The sequence below is a fragment of the Dipodomys ordii genome, unplaced genomic scaffold (genome assembly GCF_000151885.1).
Source record: "Dipodomys ordii isolate 6190 unplaced genomic scaffold, Dord_2.0 Scaffold18, whole genome shotgun sequence".
Taxonomy (NCBI): Eukaryota; Metazoa; Chordata; class Mammalia; order Rodentia; family Heteromyidae; genus Dipodomys; species Dipodomys ordii.
Window position 1 is genome coordinate 11,386,490 of NW_012267234.1, and position 20,342 is coordinate 11,406,831.

At 45.0% G+C, this 20,342-nt stretch overlaps 1 protein-coding gene across 1 annotated transcript; it reads right to left on the reverse strand.

Moving 5' to 3' along the window:
* Window positions 1-18,248: 18,248 nt before the first annotated feature.
* Chst4 (carbohydrate (N-acetylglucosamine 6-O) sulfotransferase 4) lies at window positions 18,249-19,418 on the reverse strand. Its single transcript, XM_013012680.1, has one exon. It carries the CDS (start codon window positions 19,416-19,418, stop codon window positions 18,249-18,251), a length of 1,170 nt encoding a protein of 389 aa, XP_012868134.1.
* Window positions 19,419-20,342: the final 924 nt, after the last annotated feature.

Sequence of the window (20,342 nt, forward strand, 5' to 3'; positions counted from 1 at the left end):
CGCCCAGGGCGCAAGCGCCGCCGTTGCCTGGCAACGCCGCACCGCTCCGAGCGCAGGCGCAGAAGCTGGGGGAGGCCTGAGGCGCATGCTCAGGGCTTTCCTGGCTCTGAGGTGCTGTTTCCTCCTTTCGCGAGTTACCGGCCTGAGCTCGGTGGCGGGAATCTCTTGCAGAAGGCTTCCGGGACTGCGGCACGTCCTCCCTGTAAACACTCCCTACTCTCTTCCTGCCGCAGGTCGGTCAAAGTAAGTTGTGAAGCAGAGTAGGAAACCTGGTGTCAGTTCCCAGAGTCTAGAACTTTCCTCCGCAGGGTCCGCAGAGCCTGCCAGAGGTGACCGACAGATTCCATTTTGGTTGTGCCGGCCCTGGGGTTTGAACTCGGGACCTGGGTGCTGCCCCTGAACGGCGCTCCACCGCTTGAGCCACAGCTCTACTTCCTAGTTTTTGTTGTTATTTTTGTCGGTCGTGGGACTTGAACTCTGGCCCTGGGCACTGTCCCTCAGCTCTTCAGCTCAAGGCGAGAGCTCTACCACTTGAGCCACAGCGCCACTTCCGGTTTTCTGGTGGTTCGTGGGAGATAAGAGCCTCACGAACTTTCCTGCCCAGGCTGGCTTTGAACCTGATCCTCCAGTCTCAGCCTCCTGAGTAGCTAGGCTTACAGGCGTGAGCCACTGGCTCCTCGCAGTTTTTGTGTTGTTTTGGTTTGGTTTTGGTGGTTAATTGGAGATCAGAATCTCATGGACTTTTCTGCCCAGGCTGGCTTCCAACTGTGATCTTAAGAGCTCAGACTTCTGAATAGCTAGGATTACAGGCCTGAGCCTCCTGTGTCCTGAGGAAGGGCAGATTTTAATCAGTAAGTGCTATAGTCATCACCACATTGGAATGCTGAGTAATATATGGGAATATACTGTTCAGCAGAAAGGAACTAATGTTTGTGCAGTGCGTTGTTAATGGAGGGATGATCTGGAGAGATTAGGAAGAAGGAAGGATTCATAGTGTTAGGAAAATGAAGTTACCAAAAAAAAGAAAGAAGGGAGAAAGAAAGATGCTTGTGAAATCAGTGCATCTGGGTTTGTTGTTGAATGGTGTCGTAGAATTTGTTCTACATTCCCCTGGAGACTGGGAGATGAGGACATTGTCTTCAGGAGTGAACCCAGACATCTTTAGGGGGACCTGGGTCTTCCTAGGGGATGTATTATGACCCAAAGGTCTTTATTTCTAGGATGCAAGATGGTCCAACATATAAAGACCATTCAGTATCATTCATTACATTAAGAGAATGAAAGACAAAAACATAACACATGATCATTCCCACAGGTGGAGAAAAAGCAGTTGACAAGATTCAGCACTCTTTCATGGTAAAAGCACCCAGCAACTAGAATTTAAAAAGACCATCTCTGACTAACATTCTGTTCAGTGAGGAAAGATAAAGTGTTTAACACCAAGAACAGGCTGTCACCATTTCTACTTAACTAAGGACTGGAAGTTCTAGCAAGAGCCCACTGGGTAGGAAAAAGATAGAAAAGACATTCAAACTGAAAAGGAGAAACTAATGTCTGTTTGTAGATGGCATGATCTTACATGTAGAACATCCTAAGTTTATACAGTCCTAAAGATTTCATAGAACTGTCATAACTATAAACTGAATCGAACCAAGTTTCAGGATACAATATCTGTGAAAAAAATCAGTTGCATTTTTATACACTAATAATGAACAATTCCAAAGGAAATTAAGAAAATAATTCCATTTATGGTAGCTTCAAAACAACAGAATACTTAATAAGCCCAACCAGCCTAGTACCAGGGGCTCACATCTGAAATCCTAGCTACCCAGGAGGCTGAGATGTGAGGATTGTGATTCAGAGCTAGCCTGGGCAGGAAAGTTTATGAAGACTCTTACCTCTAGTTAAGCTGGAAGTGGAGCTGTAGCTTAAGTGGTACAATGCTAGCCTTGATCAGAAAAGCTCAAAGACAGTGCCAGACCCTGAGTTCAAACCACAACACCAGCACAAAAAACGAACAGAACAACACCAACAACAACCAAAACACAAGTAAATGAAAGGCACGTACAGTGGAAACTATAAAATGTTGCTAAAAAAAATTGAAGAACTGGGAGAGAGCGAGGGAAAGGGAGACATTGTCCAAAAAGAAATGTACTCTTTTCCTGACTTATTTAATTGTAATTCCTCTGTATGTCGCTTTTGTAATAAGAATAAAGGACTTAAAAAGATAAATTGAAGAAGATGAAAATAAATGGAAAAGCTGTGTGTGTTTAGAAATTGGAAGACTTAATTTTGGTAAGATAGCCACAGAACGCAAAGTGATCTACAAATTCAATATTATTCTGATTAAAATCACAATGCTATTTTCTACAGAACACTCAATTCCATTCCTAAAACTTTCACACAAATGTCCACTGCAGCACTATTCATAACCCCAACTGGGAATAATATAAATGTCCCTTGTCTGATGATGGGTAAATGAAATGTGTCTATACAATGGAATATTATTTGCAAACAAAAAAGAATGGAATACTGATGCAACATGGTCACTTCTTGAAAACATTAGGCCACGTGAAAGAAACCAATCAAAAATACTACAAATTGAAATTCTATTTATATCAAATGTCTACAATAAACAAACTGCCCATAACACTTTTTAAAGAAGATGGAACAGTCAGACTTAAAAAGACCAACTAAATACTTACTGTTATTTAAATGAATTTTAATTCTTTTGGCTTTTGTTTTCTTTTGTTGGTATCAGGGTTTGAACTTGGGACCTTGAGCTTGCTCAACTTCCTTACTTCCTTGCCGGTACTATACTACTGGAGCAACACCTCTTGCCCAGCTTTTTGCTAGTTATTTTGGAAAGGAAGTATAAGATTACAGGTGTGAGCTACTGACACTGGCACGTAGTTATTTTTGTTTTGCTTTTTTGCTTTTTGAGACAAGGTTTAGCTGTGTATCCCAGTCTGCCTTCAAACCTGCAATCTTCCTGCCTCAGCTTCCCAAGTTCCTGGGAGTGCATGCTACCACATGCAAGCTACAAATATCATTTGTTTTTAGTTGATTAATTTTGTTGCCTATGGGGCTTGAACTCCGGGCCTGGCCACTGACCCTGAGCTTTTCTGCTCAAGGCTAGTGCTCTAACACTTTGAGCAGCAATCTACTACCATTTTTCTGGAGATAAGACTCTCACAGACTTTCCTTCTTGGGCTGGCTTTGAATTATGATCCTTAGATTTCAGACTCCTGAGTTGCTAGGATGACAGGCATGAGCCACCAACACCTGGCTTGGAATTTCATATTTTTAAAAAGGAAAATCCTGGGGCTGAGAATATGGCTTAGTAGTAGAGTGATTACCTAGCATGCATGAAGTCCTGAGCTCTATTCCTCAGTACCACATACACAGAAAAAGGCAGAGGTGGTGCTGTGGCTCAGGTGGTAGAGTGCTAGCATTGAGCAGGGACAGCGCCCAGGCCTTGAGGTCAATCCCTAGGACTGGCAAAAAATAAAAAATAAAAATAAAAAAGGAAAATCCTGCAAAAGTTAGCCTTTTGCTGTATTCATCTCTTCAAAGTGTAAAACTTCCTTTTTCTCCTGTTTTGTTGGGTTCTATGAGTAGGGTGATGCTGCTTTTATTAGGGAGTATACAACTACAGGAAATCCGTGATTTAGGAACTAGAAGTGAAGGGTGTGACCTTGCTGTTTTGGTTTTATATCAGGACACAAAGTACTTACTTTCCTGACTCTGGCATTTCATGATAGAAATAGGGCAAAGTATCTATTGGGCTTCAATGCTAGGAAGAATAAGACTTTTCTAGAAAAACAACTGCAGTATTTCTGTAAGTAGCACCATTAGTATGAATACCAGACTAGTTCATGTGTTCTCTAAAAGGGGTTTTGAATTATTGACTGAAAATATAAAGTATACATAAATGTAGAAACAATATTAAGATGAAAATATATATATCACCTAGATTGAATGACTATCAGGGTGTTTTACCATATTCATTCTTGCTTTTCTTTTTCATTTTTTTGCCTATGGATTGTAAAGAAAATTCTAGACATCATGTCATTTCCTCTCAAGCACCTCAGGATGTATCTTTAACCACTTAATTTCCTACCACTGACATGGACCTCACGCCTGTATCCCAGCACTTGAGAGGCAGAGGCAGAGGCTGGAGAATCATGAGTTTAAGGCCTGCTTGGACTGAATAGTGAGACCCTGTCTCAAGAAAACAACAACAAAAAACCTCACACAAAAACAGCAACTAGCCAGGTGCTGGTGGCTCACACCTGTAATCCTAGCTACTCAGGAGGCTGAGATCTGAGGATCACAGTTAAAGCCAGCCTGGGCAGGAAAGTCCGTGAGACTCTTATCTCCCATAAACCACCAGAAAGCTGGAAGTGGCTCTGCAGCTCAAGCTGAAGAGCTGAGGGACAGTGCCCAGGCCCAGAGTTCAAGCCCCATGACTGACAAAATAAAACAATAACAACAACCGCCCCCCCCAACTAGCCCCTACCCCCCCAAATGTCATTTCTTAACCACAGTGCCACGTTGTCAGTTAATTAGGTGCCTTAAAAATGTCTTTTATGGGGGCTGGGAAGGTGGCTCAGTGGTAGAGTGCTTGCCTTGCATGCCTGAGGCCCTGGGTTCGATCCCCAGCACCACATAAGCAAAAAGAAAAAAGCCGGAAGTGGCGCTATGGCTCAAGTGGCAGAGGGCTAGCCTTGAGCTGAAGAGCTGAGGGACAGTGCCTAGGCCCAGAGTTCAGACCCCATGACCAGACCCAAAAAACAAAACAAAAAAAAGTCTTTTATGGTTGGCTTATTGAGAGCAGGATCCAAACAAGGTTCAAACATTATTACTTCGTTTTCTGTCTATTAAGTGTTTCTCAATCTAGAGAGAGATACCTCAAACTAGAAAGAGATCACTTCCTCCTCTTTACCCCACCAACCACCACCTTCTGTCATTGACTTTCAGGCATGATTGTCCTATAAAATATCCCCACCTTCTGGATGTGTTTGTTTGCTTCTTGGTGGTGACATTTAATTTGTTCCTGTAAACTCCACACTTGGACTAAATGGCTTTCAGTGCTAGAGTATGCATTTTCCATAAGGGTGAGATTGGAGGCTTATTTCCTTGTGTTTCGATTTCCTGCTCTCACCTTAGTTTATGCTAAGGGGATCCTTTTTGTCCTGCTTTATTGGCAGTCCAAAATACGGATGGACACGGCAGACTATTTGATGTTCCCCAGACCCCTTTCCTATAACCCCTTCCTATAACTGGCTAGGATCACTTTTCTTGTGAATTTCTCGCTTGGGGTTTCCCAGACCTTTCAGGTAGAATATACTTCTTTACTTGACGGCTAACCCCATGTGAAGGATGTTTACATATAATCATTTGTCTTGTTTTCTTTTTCCTTTTAAGAATACAGAACAAGAGGGTTTCTTTTTAATCCATGCTTTCATTTAGGCTTAACTTGGAGAGGAGCGTGAGTCATGTTGTCTACCTTCCAGCTCCTTCCCTTGTGAAGCCTAAAGCTTCTTCCTCTGTTGGTGAGCTTCAAACCCTCTCTGGTTACGACGGGCACTCTCTTGTCAAAGTTTACAGGTTCTCTGGAAAGCCTTTTTTATGCTAAGGATTTTCTTCCTCTCTGTCAACCTTGATCCTGAATCTTATCACCCAGCTTTACTACTTTATATCCTTTCTGTACACCCTTCTTTGTTTGAGCTGGACCTTAACACTTGGGAAATTTTAACTGTTCTGGGGGTAATGTGGTAACGCCCTAATCTCAGGGCCTCTTGCCTACTCAGAACCCCAGGAGAGTCATAAAATCTCCCTTCTGATGGCCATCCACTCCCAATGATACAGCTTTAGTCTTTGCCAATCACACAACACTGCTCTATTTTAGGATTATTATACTCTGGCAATTATACTCGCCTGTTTGTCCTCCAGCTCTCCTGTAACCTTAAACCTGGCCATCAGTTAGTCTGCCTATTTCTCCACACATTTGCCCTGAAGTCCATTAACTCTCTTGCATGGATAACTTCCTTTCCAATACACGGTGCAATAATCCATCGACAGTCTCTCCAGCTGCCTCAACTTCTCTGTTTTCCCCCAGAATCTACTGTACAAAGCCTCTACCTACCTGGGATTAACTAATTGTACTGTCTCCATTTCTCTACTTAAGTATAAAGGTAGATCAAGTGCCACTGGAGTATGGTCTCCAGCCTCATTTGTCCCGTAGTGCTGTTTTGAAAATCCTTTTACTAGCATTGAACTTCCTTGGAAATTCTGAGTGGAGGGGGCGAAGCCCTGTAATAAGAAGAGCCATTTACTGACCCTACTGTTTACTTTTCAACAAGAACCATGCTCACTTGTGTGTGAACCATTCAAAATCTGAGAGTTGTCTGTTGAAATACCAATACTTTAATACAATGTGGTACCATTGAAAAAGTATTCACTTTCGCCAGGAAAGTGAATAATTACTTATATGGAATTTTCTCTTGGATGTAGAAATAGTAATATATAATATGATATAGAAATTGTCACATGAACTTTGATTCCTTTGTCATAAAATATATCAGTGATACAATTGGAAACAGCATATGCGCATAGACAGTTTTCCAAAGGAACTATACAAATGACCAAGTACATAAAAAGATGTTTGGTGTCACTGGTCATTATGGAAACAGTGAAATAGTGCCCCATAGAAATCAAAAGGCTATAATAAGCTAGGCAATGGTGGTTTATGACTGTAATCCTAGGTACTTAGGAGCTTGAGATCTGAGGATCACGATTGAAAATCAGCCTGGGCAGGAAAGTCTGTGAGACTCTTATCTCCAGTTAACCACTGAAAACCCAGAAGTGGTTCAAGTGGTAGAACACCAGCCTTTAGCGAAAAAACTAAGGGATATAACCCAGGCCCTGAGTTTAAGCCCCAGCACACACACACACACACACACACACACACACACACACACACACACACACACACACACACACACACACACACACAAATAAGATGGGCATGGTGGCTCAAGCCTATAATTATAGCTACTTGGGAGGTGGAGCTCAGAGGATTGCAGTTTGAGGCCAGGGCAGGTAAAATAATCTCGAGGCTCTATCTCAATCTGTGGGTGCCTGTTACCCCAGTTATTGGCAAGGCACAATGAAGGCATGGTGCCATGTACTTGTCAGCTTCAGTGACACAGGGAAGAAAAGGTAGGAGAATTGCAGCCCAGGCTGGTCCAGGCACAGAGTGACACCCCACCTCAAAAATAACCAATGCACAAAGGGGCTGGAGGAGTGGTTTACGTGACGGAGCATTTGTTTAGCAGGCACCAGGCTCTGAGTTTCATCTCCAGTACTTCAAAAAAAAAAGTTGTAATGCACAAACCAGAGAATAATGCTGTTTGCAAAGATGTGGAGAAATAGGAAACATCACTAATTTCTGATGGGAATGGAAAATGGAAAGCAATTTATTGATCACTCAAAAAGGTAAATTAGCATAACCATTGACTCAACAATTCCACTTCTATTTCTATATCCAAAATAATTGGAAGTGATCTTCAAAGAAAACCTTGTACCTGAAGATTTCTAGAAACACCATGTATAATCACCAAAAGGTTGAAGCAATCTAAAGATTCAGTAATAAATGAGTGGAGATGTAAATTGTATACACATATCATGGAATGTTTCAATTATTTAAACAATGAAGTATCGATCTGTGCTACAATTTGGATGAATCTCCAAAACATTATCCTATGTTTAAAAAAAAAGCCAGAAGTCATACTATTCTTCTCTGGCATATCCAGAATAGGAGCATTTGTAGAGACCGAAGGCAACTAGTGGTTGCCAGGGGCTGGGTCGGGGAGGGGGACAGGGAGTAATGGGAAGATATTTCTTTTCTTTTTTTGATGGTTATGGGGCTTGAAACTCTGGGCCTGGGCGCTGTCCCTCAGCTCTTCAGCTCAAGGCAAGTGCTCTACCAGTTGAGCCACAGTGCCACTTCTGGTTTTCTGGTGGTTAACTGGAAATAAGAATCTCACAGACTTTCCTTTCCCATGCTGGCTTTGAACCATGATCCTCAGATCTCAGCCTCCTGAGTAGCTAGGATTACAGGCGTGAGCCACCAGTGCCCAGCTAAGAGGGTGGGGAGGAGATATTTCTTAGTGGATACAGAATGTTCCCCTGGAATGATGAGAGAGCTTTGAAATTAGAACGAGATGGTTACACAACATTATGAATGTACCAAATGCCACTGAATTATACATTCCAAAATAGTTGTTTATGTTTTGTGAATTTTTGCTCCCATTTTAAAAAAAGGAAGACAACTATGATACTAAAAGAAAAAATAAAATTAAACCACCCACAATGTTCAGAAATGACTACTGTTCCGCTTTTGCTGTGGAGGATTTTTATAGGTGGACTTAAAAACATGAAGTGAGAGCCGGGCATGGTAGTGCATGCCTTAGTCATAGCACTGCTGGGAGGTGAAGGTAGTTCAAGGATAGTCTGGGCTACATACCAACACCCTCTCTCAAAGCATACTGGTTCATAAAACTTCTTCTTCTTCTTTGGTCCCGTTGTAGAGCCTGAACTCTGGGCCTGGGCGCTGTCCCTCAGCTCTTCAGCTCAAGGCTAGCACTCTACCACTTGAGCCACTTCCGGCTTTTTTCTTTTTGCTTATGTGGTGCTGAGGAATCGAACCCAGGGCCTTAGGCATGCAAGGCAAGCGCTCTACCACTGAGCCACCTTCCCAGCCCCAAAACTTCTTCTTTTTTTTTTTAACCACCATATCCTCTTTTCCTGTCTTCCCATGTGTTTCACTTACTGGAATTGCTCATCTCCAAAAGAACAAAAGAATTGTGAAGGGTTGTCCCTTGTTTGCGTGAGCCGATGTCTTCATGGCAATATTGAGTTGTGATTACTTGGTGAACACCAGACAAAATGGATACTGGGCGTCTCTGTATTGTGTCTCATTGCTGAAATTGTGTCTCATAATTATCTAAACAAACTAAAAAAAAGAATCACACTGTCCCTGAGTTTTGTTTTATTGTTTTTTTTAAGCTCAAGCCTGGTGTTGTACCATTTGTGGCTTTATGGTGGTTAATTGGAGATAAGAGTCTCCTGGACTTTGCTGCCTGGGCTGGCTTCTAACTGTGATCCTCAGATGTCAGCCTCCTGAATTGCTAGGCTTACAGGCGTGAGCCATCATGCCTGGCTGCTCTTTCTTTTGAACAATGTCTACTGGGTGGAGGGTGGTAGGAGGGTGGGAGGGTTGGGGAGCTTTGTTATTGTTGGGGTATTCCATATTTGCATACAGAAATCTCTCTCTTCATGAATTGCTTAATAAGCAGACTGTGGCGCATTTTGTTTTGTAGCCTTGGGAAATGCCAGCAGTGAAGCCCAAGGCTGAGCAGCTCACATCAAGAGGCAGTAGCAGTAGAAATGGAGGCTGCTCGGCAGAGCATGTAAGTGAGACACCACCAGGTGGAGGAGCATGGAGCAGGGGAAATGGTCCACCCTGTCAGAAAGCTGGCGTCTCCAAGGTAACCACTCACCGCACGGGAGCCTAAGTCTTTTCTTTCCCAGAGCCTCTCCCTGACTCAGGAGCGGCCTCCCCTTTCACGGCCCGAGCTAGAAACCCGAGATCATCTTCAATACCTCCTTCTCCTACATTCCTTCACGTTCATCCTCCCCAATGAGCCTTAGGTTTGGCCCCTTCTATCTTTACCGATCACTCTTATCCAAGTTTCACTGTATGACTCCAGCTTGCCTCACCCGTATGCTCCTTCTGCTTCTGCCTCCTGCTGGAATGACAGGCGCGCACTACCACACCTGGCTTACAGTCTCTTAAGTGGTCCAAACCATATCTATTGTACCCACTTGCAACCCCTCCATCACTTCTAAAAAGTGATTTTCCAGCAAAAATACAAAACCCTCCATCGTTTCTAAAAAGTGATTTTCCAGCAAAAATGCAAAACCTCAAATCCGAGCTTATCACTTCTTAAATCCACAGAAAGCAAAGAACACAACTCCATTTACAGACTATTCTAGATACTCACATTTGACTGTGTGAAATAGGCCATGTCTTCTTAATGTCTCTCAAATTATATGTCCTGACGGGAGCAACTTTTATAGTTTTTTTTGTGATTGTGGATATTTTCCCTTGATTTTTATAACTTGCTATTGCTTTTAAAATTGAACAGAATTCCCGGCCTGACCTGCACAGTCCTGCGTGGTCTGCCCTGACTGCTTTCTTGGAGCTTTCCTGCCATAAGGCTGTGTATGCTTCCTCCTCCTATACGCTTCATCACTCCCAGCTGTCTTTAGCTCCTGTTTACCCTTTAAAAGCCAATTCAAGGAAGACCTGTGCAGCCCTTCTGCTTTGGACAGCTTCATTTCTTTATTGCTGTCATCTCGTTTGGTTAGCACACCTATTCCTTTTGAGTGAGTCCAATATCTAATCAACATCTGTCTTCTCCACTAGGTTCTGGGTGTCCCTGTGTGTAGGGATCAGCTGTTCTTGCATGCCATTGCTATCCAGCAATGATGCTGAGTAAATGAGGACTGGGAATGTCGTGACTTTTTATTACCCTTAGCCACTACCACACCCTTGGAGACACGTGGGCCACAGCCTCCCATTTCCTGGAGATGCTGCCAAGGAAGGAGCTTCTGCCAGCTAAGAGCTCAGGCTCTGGAGACAGGCAGCTCCAGGCCTTTTAGCCCTGCCATCACCACTATGATTCTTAGGCAAGTCTCTTTCCTGTTTCCTGGCCTCCAAAAGAAGATTTCCATTTACTTCTTAAGAAAGGTTCTTTTGGTCACAGATGATTCATTTAGTATATTATTATTATTATTACTGTCTTTAAGTGGTTGTACAAAGAAGCTTTAATTCACCATGTCATCTTGTGAGTACAGTGCATTTTGACCTACGTCACCCCCTCCATCATCCCCCCATTTTCCCATCCCCACCCATCCCCTCAAGTTACCTTGTTCCATCTTTATGTGTGTACATTGAATACCACGACTACATTTACCCCTCCTTCCTTTCTCTCTCTCTTATTTTGTCTGCCCTCTCTTCCCTGAACCTCCTCTCCCAGCATAAATTCTAGCTTCCTGGTATTCATTTTGCTAACCTGTAACTTAGTTGTTCAAAGGAGTTTCCACCACTGCGCTCCTTCCCTTTGTCAATTTGTCTGTGTATATTTGCATGTCAGGCTCAGAGAAACAAAGGGCCCATTTTTTCTCTCATATGTGGGAGTTAGATCTAAATGACAAACATTTATGAAAACAGTATTTAAAAATTATTATTGAGTATTCTATTCTCTGTCAAATATTTTAGTTGTCCTTATATTGACCCTCTTTTATCTTGTCAGTCTTGGGACTTGAACTCAGCTTGGGTGCTGGCCTGAGCTTTTTCACTCAAGGCTAGTGCCCTACCACCTTGAGCCGTAGTGCTACTTCAGGCTTTCTGGTGGTTAATTAGAGGTAAAAGTGTCACAGACTTTCCTACCTGGGATGGCTTCAAACTGCAATCCTCATATCTCAGCCTCCTGAGTAGCTAGTATTACAGGCGTGAGTCACTGGCACCCGGCTACACTGACTCTTTTTATTAGCCTTTCTCAGTTTCAAACCTAGTTTCCATAGGTGACCCATTGCATTTGCATATCATATCTCTTTAGTCTCCTTTGAGCTTAAAACAATCTACCTCTTCATCTGCCATAGCATTGGCAGTTTTGCTGATTCTTGTGGCATGCCCCATGTTCTTTATCTGACAGTTGCCTCCTGGTTAGACTCAGCTGAAACATTTCTCACACTTTTTCTTTTTTGTCCAGGTCTGGTGTATGCAGCCTACACCACACACATGTGCCATTGAGCTACCTCCCCAGTTGAAGCCTTTTTGACCAGAGAACTTGCACTTCCCAATGCATTCCAGCAGGGGCACACAGCCCCATTTTGTCACATGATTGATGTTCCTATTCAATCACTTGGTTAACTTGGAGTCACCCTATTGAGGTATGGTGGGAAGGTATCCAAAGGGTCTGGCTCATAAAAATTACCTTTGACCATTTCCCATCACTGTTGGCTTTCATGAAAATACGTAACATTCCTGCCTTCACAAATGCCTCTTCACAAATGATAACTGCTTATCACTAACTTTGGAATACTTGGGAAAATGGTTGTTTAAATGGAAACTTCGAGCCAGGCGCCTGTGGCTCACGCCTGTAATCCTAGCTACTCAGGAGGCTGAGATCTGAGCATCACGGTTCAAAGCCAGGCCAGGCAAGAAAGTCCGTGAGACTCTTATCTCCAATAAACCACTAGAAAACTGGAAGTGGTGCAGTGGTTCAAGTGGTAGAGCGCTCGCCTTGAGCTGAAGAGGGCAGGGACAGCACCCAAGCCCAGAGTTCAAGCCCCATGACCGACCAAAAAGAAAAAAAAAGGAAACTTTGAAATATATACAAAAGTAGACTAGTACACTGAATTGTGTATTATTTACCACCCATTTCCAATGATTATCAGTTCGTTGGTAAGACTTTGCTTTTTTTTTCTGGTGTATTCTAAAGCAAATCTAAGGTTTCATATGATTTTATTCATTGATGCTTTTATGTGAAATAGACTTGTTCATTTTAAAAACGATGCAGAACATGCTTGGAATAGCTAAATGTTTCTGATATTTTGGATATATATGAAAAAGTAAACATCTGCTAAGGAGATATTACATTCTTAGAATAGTCCCTTGGTCATGGTGTGTGATACTTTTTCTGTGTTGTTGGATTCTGTTGCCTACTATTTTGTGAAGGCTTTTGGAATTGGTATTCATAAGAGTTAATGTAGAGATATATAGGGTTTTTTGTGTGTGATATATTTTGTTTTTGCAAATCCATCATGGATGGATTGGATGTGGAAGGAAAGAGAAGAGAATTAAAGATGACTTCCTGAAAGCCATTTTTTAAACCATACTTTGCCATCCTGGGTACAGAGAGGCCACAAAAACTCGGCCAGACACTTTCTGCTTGGATAATTTGGCTCAAAACAGATTGTAATTGGTCATCAAGTTTTTTTTTAATGCTTGTAGAGTGATTGATTCATTCACATGAAACACTCCGTGAACACATGCAGCTATTTAGAAACCATAATTTGCAGCCTTTCTAGCCACAGTAATATCATGATTAAAAATACAAATCAACTTTTTCCATTTCTATGCCTCTCCCCTCCACTTGACCTAGCCCTCATGAGCTATTGACTTTAAGATCGGACTTCCTTTATTTCTCTTAAACAGGGAATTGTTAAATATTGGCTTGTTTCTTCTCTGGTTCTTCACACATGTACTGTGTTTTTCAGAATGAAAGGTTCTGTGATTGGTTAAAATGCTTTTAAAAATAAATATTATACAATGAGCTTTTTACATGTAATGCAGATGAGATCAAGGTCTTCAGTCATTAACAGCATTTATGAAAAGCCACTTCAGGAACGGTGGCAAGCATAGATATATCGTAGCGAATATGGCGTCTTTCCTCAAGGAGCTCAAAGAAGATATGAACTGGAAATTTTCATTATAGTGAAAGAAATGCTATAACAGGAACCTCATAGCACTGGCATTCAACAGAAGTTTCCAGAGATGTTTTAGTGGAGACTTGAAGGATTAAATAAAAAAACTAGAGCACTGGAGGTGGAACAAAGCAGGTTATTCCAAGTGGGAAAAATAGCATGATGTGACATTAGAAGAAGAAGTTGCTGTGGCACATTGGTAGACCTACGCATTTGAGAATGGTGGAAGGTACAGACTGAGAGGAGAGAGAATCAAGGACAAAAATCATAAGCTTTCTAATTACATTAAGGTATTTGGAATTTATGAAGGTTTAATACAGTGTAGCTGTGTGACGGAAGTGGAAGGCAGGAAAACGAGCCAGTGGTTTAGGAAAAGATGATGGGATGTGAATAGTACATTGAGAGAAGCCCCGGGGCGGGGGGATGATGGGAGGAAAAAAACAGATGAACTTAAGAAATTCTAACTGTGGGCTCGAGGTGGTGGTATACTCCTGTAATTTCAGCTACATGGAAGGCAGACATGAGACAATTATAGAGTTTGAGGACAGCTCAGGCAAAGTTAGAAAAACTATCTTAAAAACAAGAGGGTTGGAGCTGGGAATGTAGCTTAGTGGTAGAGTACTTGCCTAGCATGCATAGAGCCCTGGGTTCCATTCCTCAGTACCACATAAACAGAAAAGGCCAGAAGTGGCACTTGGCTCAAGTGGTAGAGCGCTAGCCTTGAGTACAGAGAGGCTCGGTGACAGTGCCCAGGCCCTGAGTTCAAGCTCAGGACTGGCAAAAATAAAACAAACAAAACCAAGAGGGTTGTAGTTGTGGCTTAAGGGGTAGAGTGCTTACCTAGTCTGGTTCAAGGGCTGGGTTCAATTTTCAGTACCAAAAACAAAATAGGTGGTAACCAGATAATTTTAAAGAATTGTAGAAGTTAAGATCAAAGTCCAGTTTTTTTTTATTTGGCACCATATTGAAGAATAGGAACAGACATAGGAGGGGTGAAGAGCAATAAGGTCTTATTGGTAGGCAGTAGTAAAGTGATGGAAGTGTAAAAAAGAAATCACATTGTAAAACACTGAACCAGAGAGTGGTCAAAGGTCAAGCTCACTCCAGTGAGAATTCATTCCAGGAGACCTGCATTCCAATGGCAGCACTTCTAATGACCTAGAAAACTCCCCACCAGCCTCTGCCTTTTGACATCCCTCCATCCAATACCACCTCACTGAGGACCAACCTTCCAACACAAAAATCCTTGACACTACAGCATAAAGAAACCACGCCCAAACTACAGCCATTCTTCTCCATCACCTTTTACTTTCTCCCATATTATGACAAATACATTATCAGACCATAGCTGTGGCCATTCTGGTCATCACATTGTTTAGTGATGGATCAAATAATCAAGCTCCCACCATGCACCATGGCACCCGGGAAGAGAACAAAAGCCTTTATTCCTTCTCAGGGAGCATGTTTACATTTTCTGAGGATAGCCACTTAATTCCACATTGATTTAGGGTGGGGCATTACTGATTTGGAAATGAACATGTATTTTTATGAGTAGTATACCCATGTAACCTATTACAATCATTGGTTCCTGTCATAAACTTAAAAAGTGAGCAGTAAACTAGCTTCCTTATGGTCCTTCCAGGGATATAAGAAGCCGACTTGAAAACGGGCCAGGAAAGCAGGACCACTGAGCACCAAAAAATAATTCAGATCAGGGTTAGTGGAACTTGGGTGAGGTTAGGGCAGCAGTCTGAGTTCGTTGCTTTATTAATCTTCTTTACTATTACTAACATATAGCTCTTTTAAGCTTAAAATTTGCTCTGAGGTGATTTTTTTTGGGGGTGCTAGTTCTGGGGCTTGAACTCGGGGCTTGGGCATTGTACCCAGTGCATTTTGCTCAGCTAGCACTCTACGTCTTGAACCACAGCTTCCTTTCTGGCTTTTTGGTGGTTAATTGGATATAATGGCTGAGAAGTACTAGGGACCGTGAATTAGACATACTCTCAACGTGGGAGCTGTTATTAACAAGGGGTGAAAAGTGATTCTTGGGCTGGGGCAAAAACTTAGATACTACAATGGTTGGTTTCCTCTAAAGGTTCACAGAACATAAACAGAAGAAAAGCTATATTTGTGACATTCACATTTCTTTGGGGAGCTTATGATAGGTAAAAATGACTTTAGAAGGTTTGCAGAGTGGTATTGAAGGTATTGAAGGAGGGGAGTGACCATGGCAGAGATAGAGAAGCTCGGTCTTGGTCCTGTGGAGAGCCTTCTGACATTTACGACTGGCCCTTGGTTTCCACACATATTAAACAAGCTTGCCAGCAATCTGCTTCCAGTTTCAGAAAGGACCCTCCCCATACCAAAGGCTGAGTGACCATGTTTTACCAGATCTGCCTGAATTTGCATGGACATGAGCCATGACCAGTTAGAGCACAGACTAGCCCCTGAGTCACCAGTCCCTGGCCATCCTTCATTTCTTCTCAGTCTCTTCTCTTTTCTTCATCTGTGGTACAGGAGTATAGTATGGTATGGTATGATATGGTATGGTATGGTATGGTGCACTATACTTTTAGAGTGCCTACCATACTACTGTCCTTTGGATATGGTACCCAAAAGAGTGGATACCAACAAAGGTTACAAAACCTCTCAAAGTGGGACATTTGGGCTAGTGGCATACCCATTTGAACAGGAGCGGATGAAATGAGAAACTCACTGGAGATATCACCTCTTTATCCTGGTTAATCTCGATGAGGATTTCTTAATAACTGTGCTATTTTGGACAAGTTAATTCCTTAGTTTGGGCCAGCAATCTCATGCTTTGGAGGGCTTTTTGCTGCCCCCCCTGCCATCTGCCTGATGCCCACAGGACCCCTCCAGGCAGAGTGTCCCCAGGTAAATGTATATATTAAAATCATTTCTAGACATTTCCCAGTGTCCCTGGGAGACAAAATCATTCCCAGTTGAGAGCCATGGATGTAGAGAACCCAGAGCGGTTGGAGAGAAGCCATCTCCTCACCACATCAATACGGGAGATGCCATCCAGGGCTCCAGGTCTGCTGTTAGCCTGGCCTTAATGAATATTCTATTTTCAGAAACGACAGAAGGTGGCTTGGTGACAGCTCACATTTAGTGAGTGCTTGCTAGAACATTCTAGTTTTCCTAGCAATGTGGTGTGTGTGTGTGTGCTGCTGTTTCCAGACACCCTACAGTTGAGGAAGTGCCATGTGGAACTGTTGAGGAATCTACTGAGGTCATCCAGGCAAAAGAGTTTTCAATGTCCCGCTATCCTTCCTGGAATGTTTGGACCTCTTTGTCCTTTATGAGACCAGCATAGAACCAAGCACACAGATAGCTTCTCGTTAGACCCATACTGACTTTATCTATGGTGATGTTGGCGTTTCCTGGGCCCCTCTGTCCCCAGATCTTTGCATGGCATGTGCTCCTTCACTTACATGTCTCTGTACAAGCATCCTTCCATAGGGATGGTCTCCTACACTGGTGTAAAAGGGCTTGCTCCTTCGTTCCCTAGCCTGCTCCCAGCTATCATCTTCCTTGCAGCAGCTGACACAGACTTGTTCATTTCTTTCCTCACCCCAACAAACAATATATATATAATATATAGTAAAAGACAGGGGCCAGGTGCTAGTGGTCACACCTGTAGTTCTAGTAACTCAGGAGGCTGGGATCTGAGGATTGTTCTTCAAAGCCAGCCCGGGCAGGAAAGTCTATGAGACTTTTATCTTCAATAAACTACTAAAAAGGGGTGGGGAGAGGAATGGAGCTGTGGTGAGTGCTAGCCTTAAGCAAAAAGAAGCTCAGGGACAGCACCCAGGCCCTGAGTTCTAGCTCCAGGACTGAAACACGTAAAACTAGATAGATAGATAGATAGAGAGAGAGAGAGAGAGAGAGAGAGAGATAAACAAAAATCTAAAAAGACCTGAATGATGACTGTGACCTTAGGTAAGGATCCTGAAAGACAGAGTATTTACTCCTAGTTACTAAAATATAAGGGGACAGTCCAAACTGTATTTTGTATTGTATTTTGAAATTTTAGTATTAAGGCCCAGCAGCATAATACATCAAAGTCTTGTATTGGCGAGAAGACGCTGAGAAGGAGTGATATCGAAAGGGGCCCAGCCACCCCTGTTACTCAGAACGTGCTTCGTGCCTATGGGCATGGGTAGCCGAGGGGGTGAAGCCCACAGGTCAACACCCAGCGCTGGTGGCTTCCTGCCTAGAACCCACAGGGAATCCTGAGGGCTCGGCGCTCCTGTCTCTGTGGGGTGTGCTGGTGAATTCTTTGGTGAAAGGAAGCCCGCTCCCTGGTTTTTACCCTCTCTCCCCTTTTCCCCTGGGCAAGCGGTTTATGGACTTGTTCATTCATACTGCTTGGCGTTTTGAGGTGTCCAGACCACAAAGTCTCTGAGGTATGCACATTTAGGAAGGTCAAGAAGACAAGGTAGGCTGTGCCCCTATTTCATGGGGGGATCGTGCTGCTCACGGAAGCTTCTGGAGTCCTTTTCTAGGCAGGAGCACACTTGGCTTCTCTGCCTTCTGGCGGGATTCCTCTGCGTGAATGTGATCGAGGCCCAAGGCTCCGCACACGAGGCTGCGGGCTCACGGTGAAGGCTCGGGTGAGGGCTCTGCAGCATGGGGTGCGTGTGGCTGGGGCCAGGGCCGCCTCAGCCCTCCCGGGAGACCTTCGTCCAGGGGTTCTCGGAGGAGAGGACTTCCAGGGACAGGTTGGCCTGCTCTTGTTTGGATCCCACCCGAAGGTAGCCCAGCAAATCCATGGCGTCGCCGCAGACTTCCTGGAGTCGGGAGACCTTCTCGAAAGGCAGGGACCAGCGCCAAGCCTGGGAGACATTCACGGCGTCCCTGGCGTTGGTTTGGAAGGCGCTCTGGCCCAGGCCCTGGCCGCGGGTGATGTTGTGCACCCAGGTCCGGAGGTGGGGCAGGAAGTCCAGGCCCGCGAACTCGTACATCCGGCCGGCCTGGGCCAGGGGCGTGCGCGCCAGGTCCTCGTAGCGCACGAGCAGGTAGCGGCGCCGCAGCGCCTCCGGCAGGGCCTGCGCGGCCCGGAGGATGTCCCGCTGGCTGTTGCAGATGATCTGCATGGCGCGGTAGGCCTGCTCCTCCCCCCGGAGCTGCTGCCCGCGCGGCCCCAGCACGATGCGGCTGTCGATGCTCAGATCCCCAGCCGTGTGCTCGCGCGAGCGGAACACGGCGCGGGGGTCGCGCACCAGGTGCACCAGGCGCAGGTCGAGCGCCGGGTCGGTGAGCAGCGGCTGCAGCACCCGCAGGTCGAAGAAGCGGACCTCCTTGAGCACCACGTGGCTGTAGGTGCGGCAGGCCTCCCGCACGGCGGCGAAGGGTTGGCGCGCGCACAGCGGCCTGCACACCGACCCGCTACTGATGGCCCCGCGCGGGAAGGCGCCGCAGGCGGGCGGCGAGCACAGCGCCCGGCTCACCGCCCACTGGAACAGGCTGGACTGCGCCCGCGGCCCCGGCGCCAGGTAGGCGTCGAACACGTCCATGTCGCACAGGAAGATGGAGCGCACCAGGTCCCGCACCGCCATGTGCAGCGTCCCCGCCGTGCTCTGCGTGAAGGTCATCCACACGTGCCAGGCGGGCTCCATCAGGTAGAAGACGTCCGGGTGCTGGCTGAACAGCTGGCCCACGAAGGACGAGCCCGAGCGCCAGGACGACAGCACCAGCACGTGCACGCGCTGCGCGCGCTCCCGCTGCCCGCCGCCCTCGCCCTCGCCCCTGTACGCGCAGAGCAGGAGGAACAGCAGAGCCAGCTGGGACGCCAGGAAGAGCAGGAGCCTCAGTTTTTTGGACAGGGCCATGGTGCCACCTGGGACCCTGCAGGGAAAAGCAGAAGGGGGCGAGTTAGGCCATCCCGGAGCCCATCTTCCCTCCCTCTTGTGTCGCTAGGCCGCGACCGTGGGCCGCTCCGAGGGCAGCTGTGCCCTTTCCTCCTATATGCGTTGAGGTCTCTGATTCCTCCCTCAATTCTCTCACCCACTGCACCAGCAATGCCAGCTATGTCCAATGGAACCAAAGGAATGACCACATCTTGGACCAATGCCTGTGATTCCCCTGAAGTGGAGAACGAGCCACCCCAAATTTCCCAACCCTCCTTATATTTTCATTTTTGTGTGGGTCTTGGGGTTTGAACTTAGGGCCTGGGTGCTGTCTCTGAGCTTTTGTGCGCTCTACCACTTGAGACACAGCTCCACTATACTGGCTTTTTTTTTTTTTTTTTGGTGGTTAATTGGAGATAAGTCTTATGGACTTTTCTACCCGGGCTGGCTTTGAACCATGATCTTCAGATCTCAGCCTCCTGGCTTGCTAGGATTACAGGTGTGAGCCACCAGCACCCACCTCCAGCCTCTATTTTAGAGGCACGATACTTATCATTTCAATCCAAGTGCCCATGACACGTGCCACTGAACATCATCTCCCCTGACTTGGTCTCATCCTGTGTGATTAAGTAATGGAGGAGCTGTCCAATGCCGACTTTGTGACTGAGTAGATTCCCAATTCTTACTCTCTTTCTGTGGAGGTATCCTCCTTTTACCAGATGACTCTGAAAGTATGGTCAGCTACAGCAGTGAGACTTGTGCCTTTTTTTTTTTTTTTTCGGTCGTGGGGCTTGAACTCTGGGCCTGGGTGCTGTCCCTCAGCTCTTCAGCTTAAGGCGAGCGCTCTACCACTTGACACTTCCGGTTTTCTGGTGGTTTATTGGAGATAGGAGTCTCACGGTCTTT

Excerpts from the sequence above, each read along its gene's own strand:
- Chst4 (XM_013012680.1), bottom strand. The coding sequence starts at position 19,418 with ATGGCCCTGTCCAAAAAACTGAGGCTCCTGCTCTTCCTGGCGTCCCAG.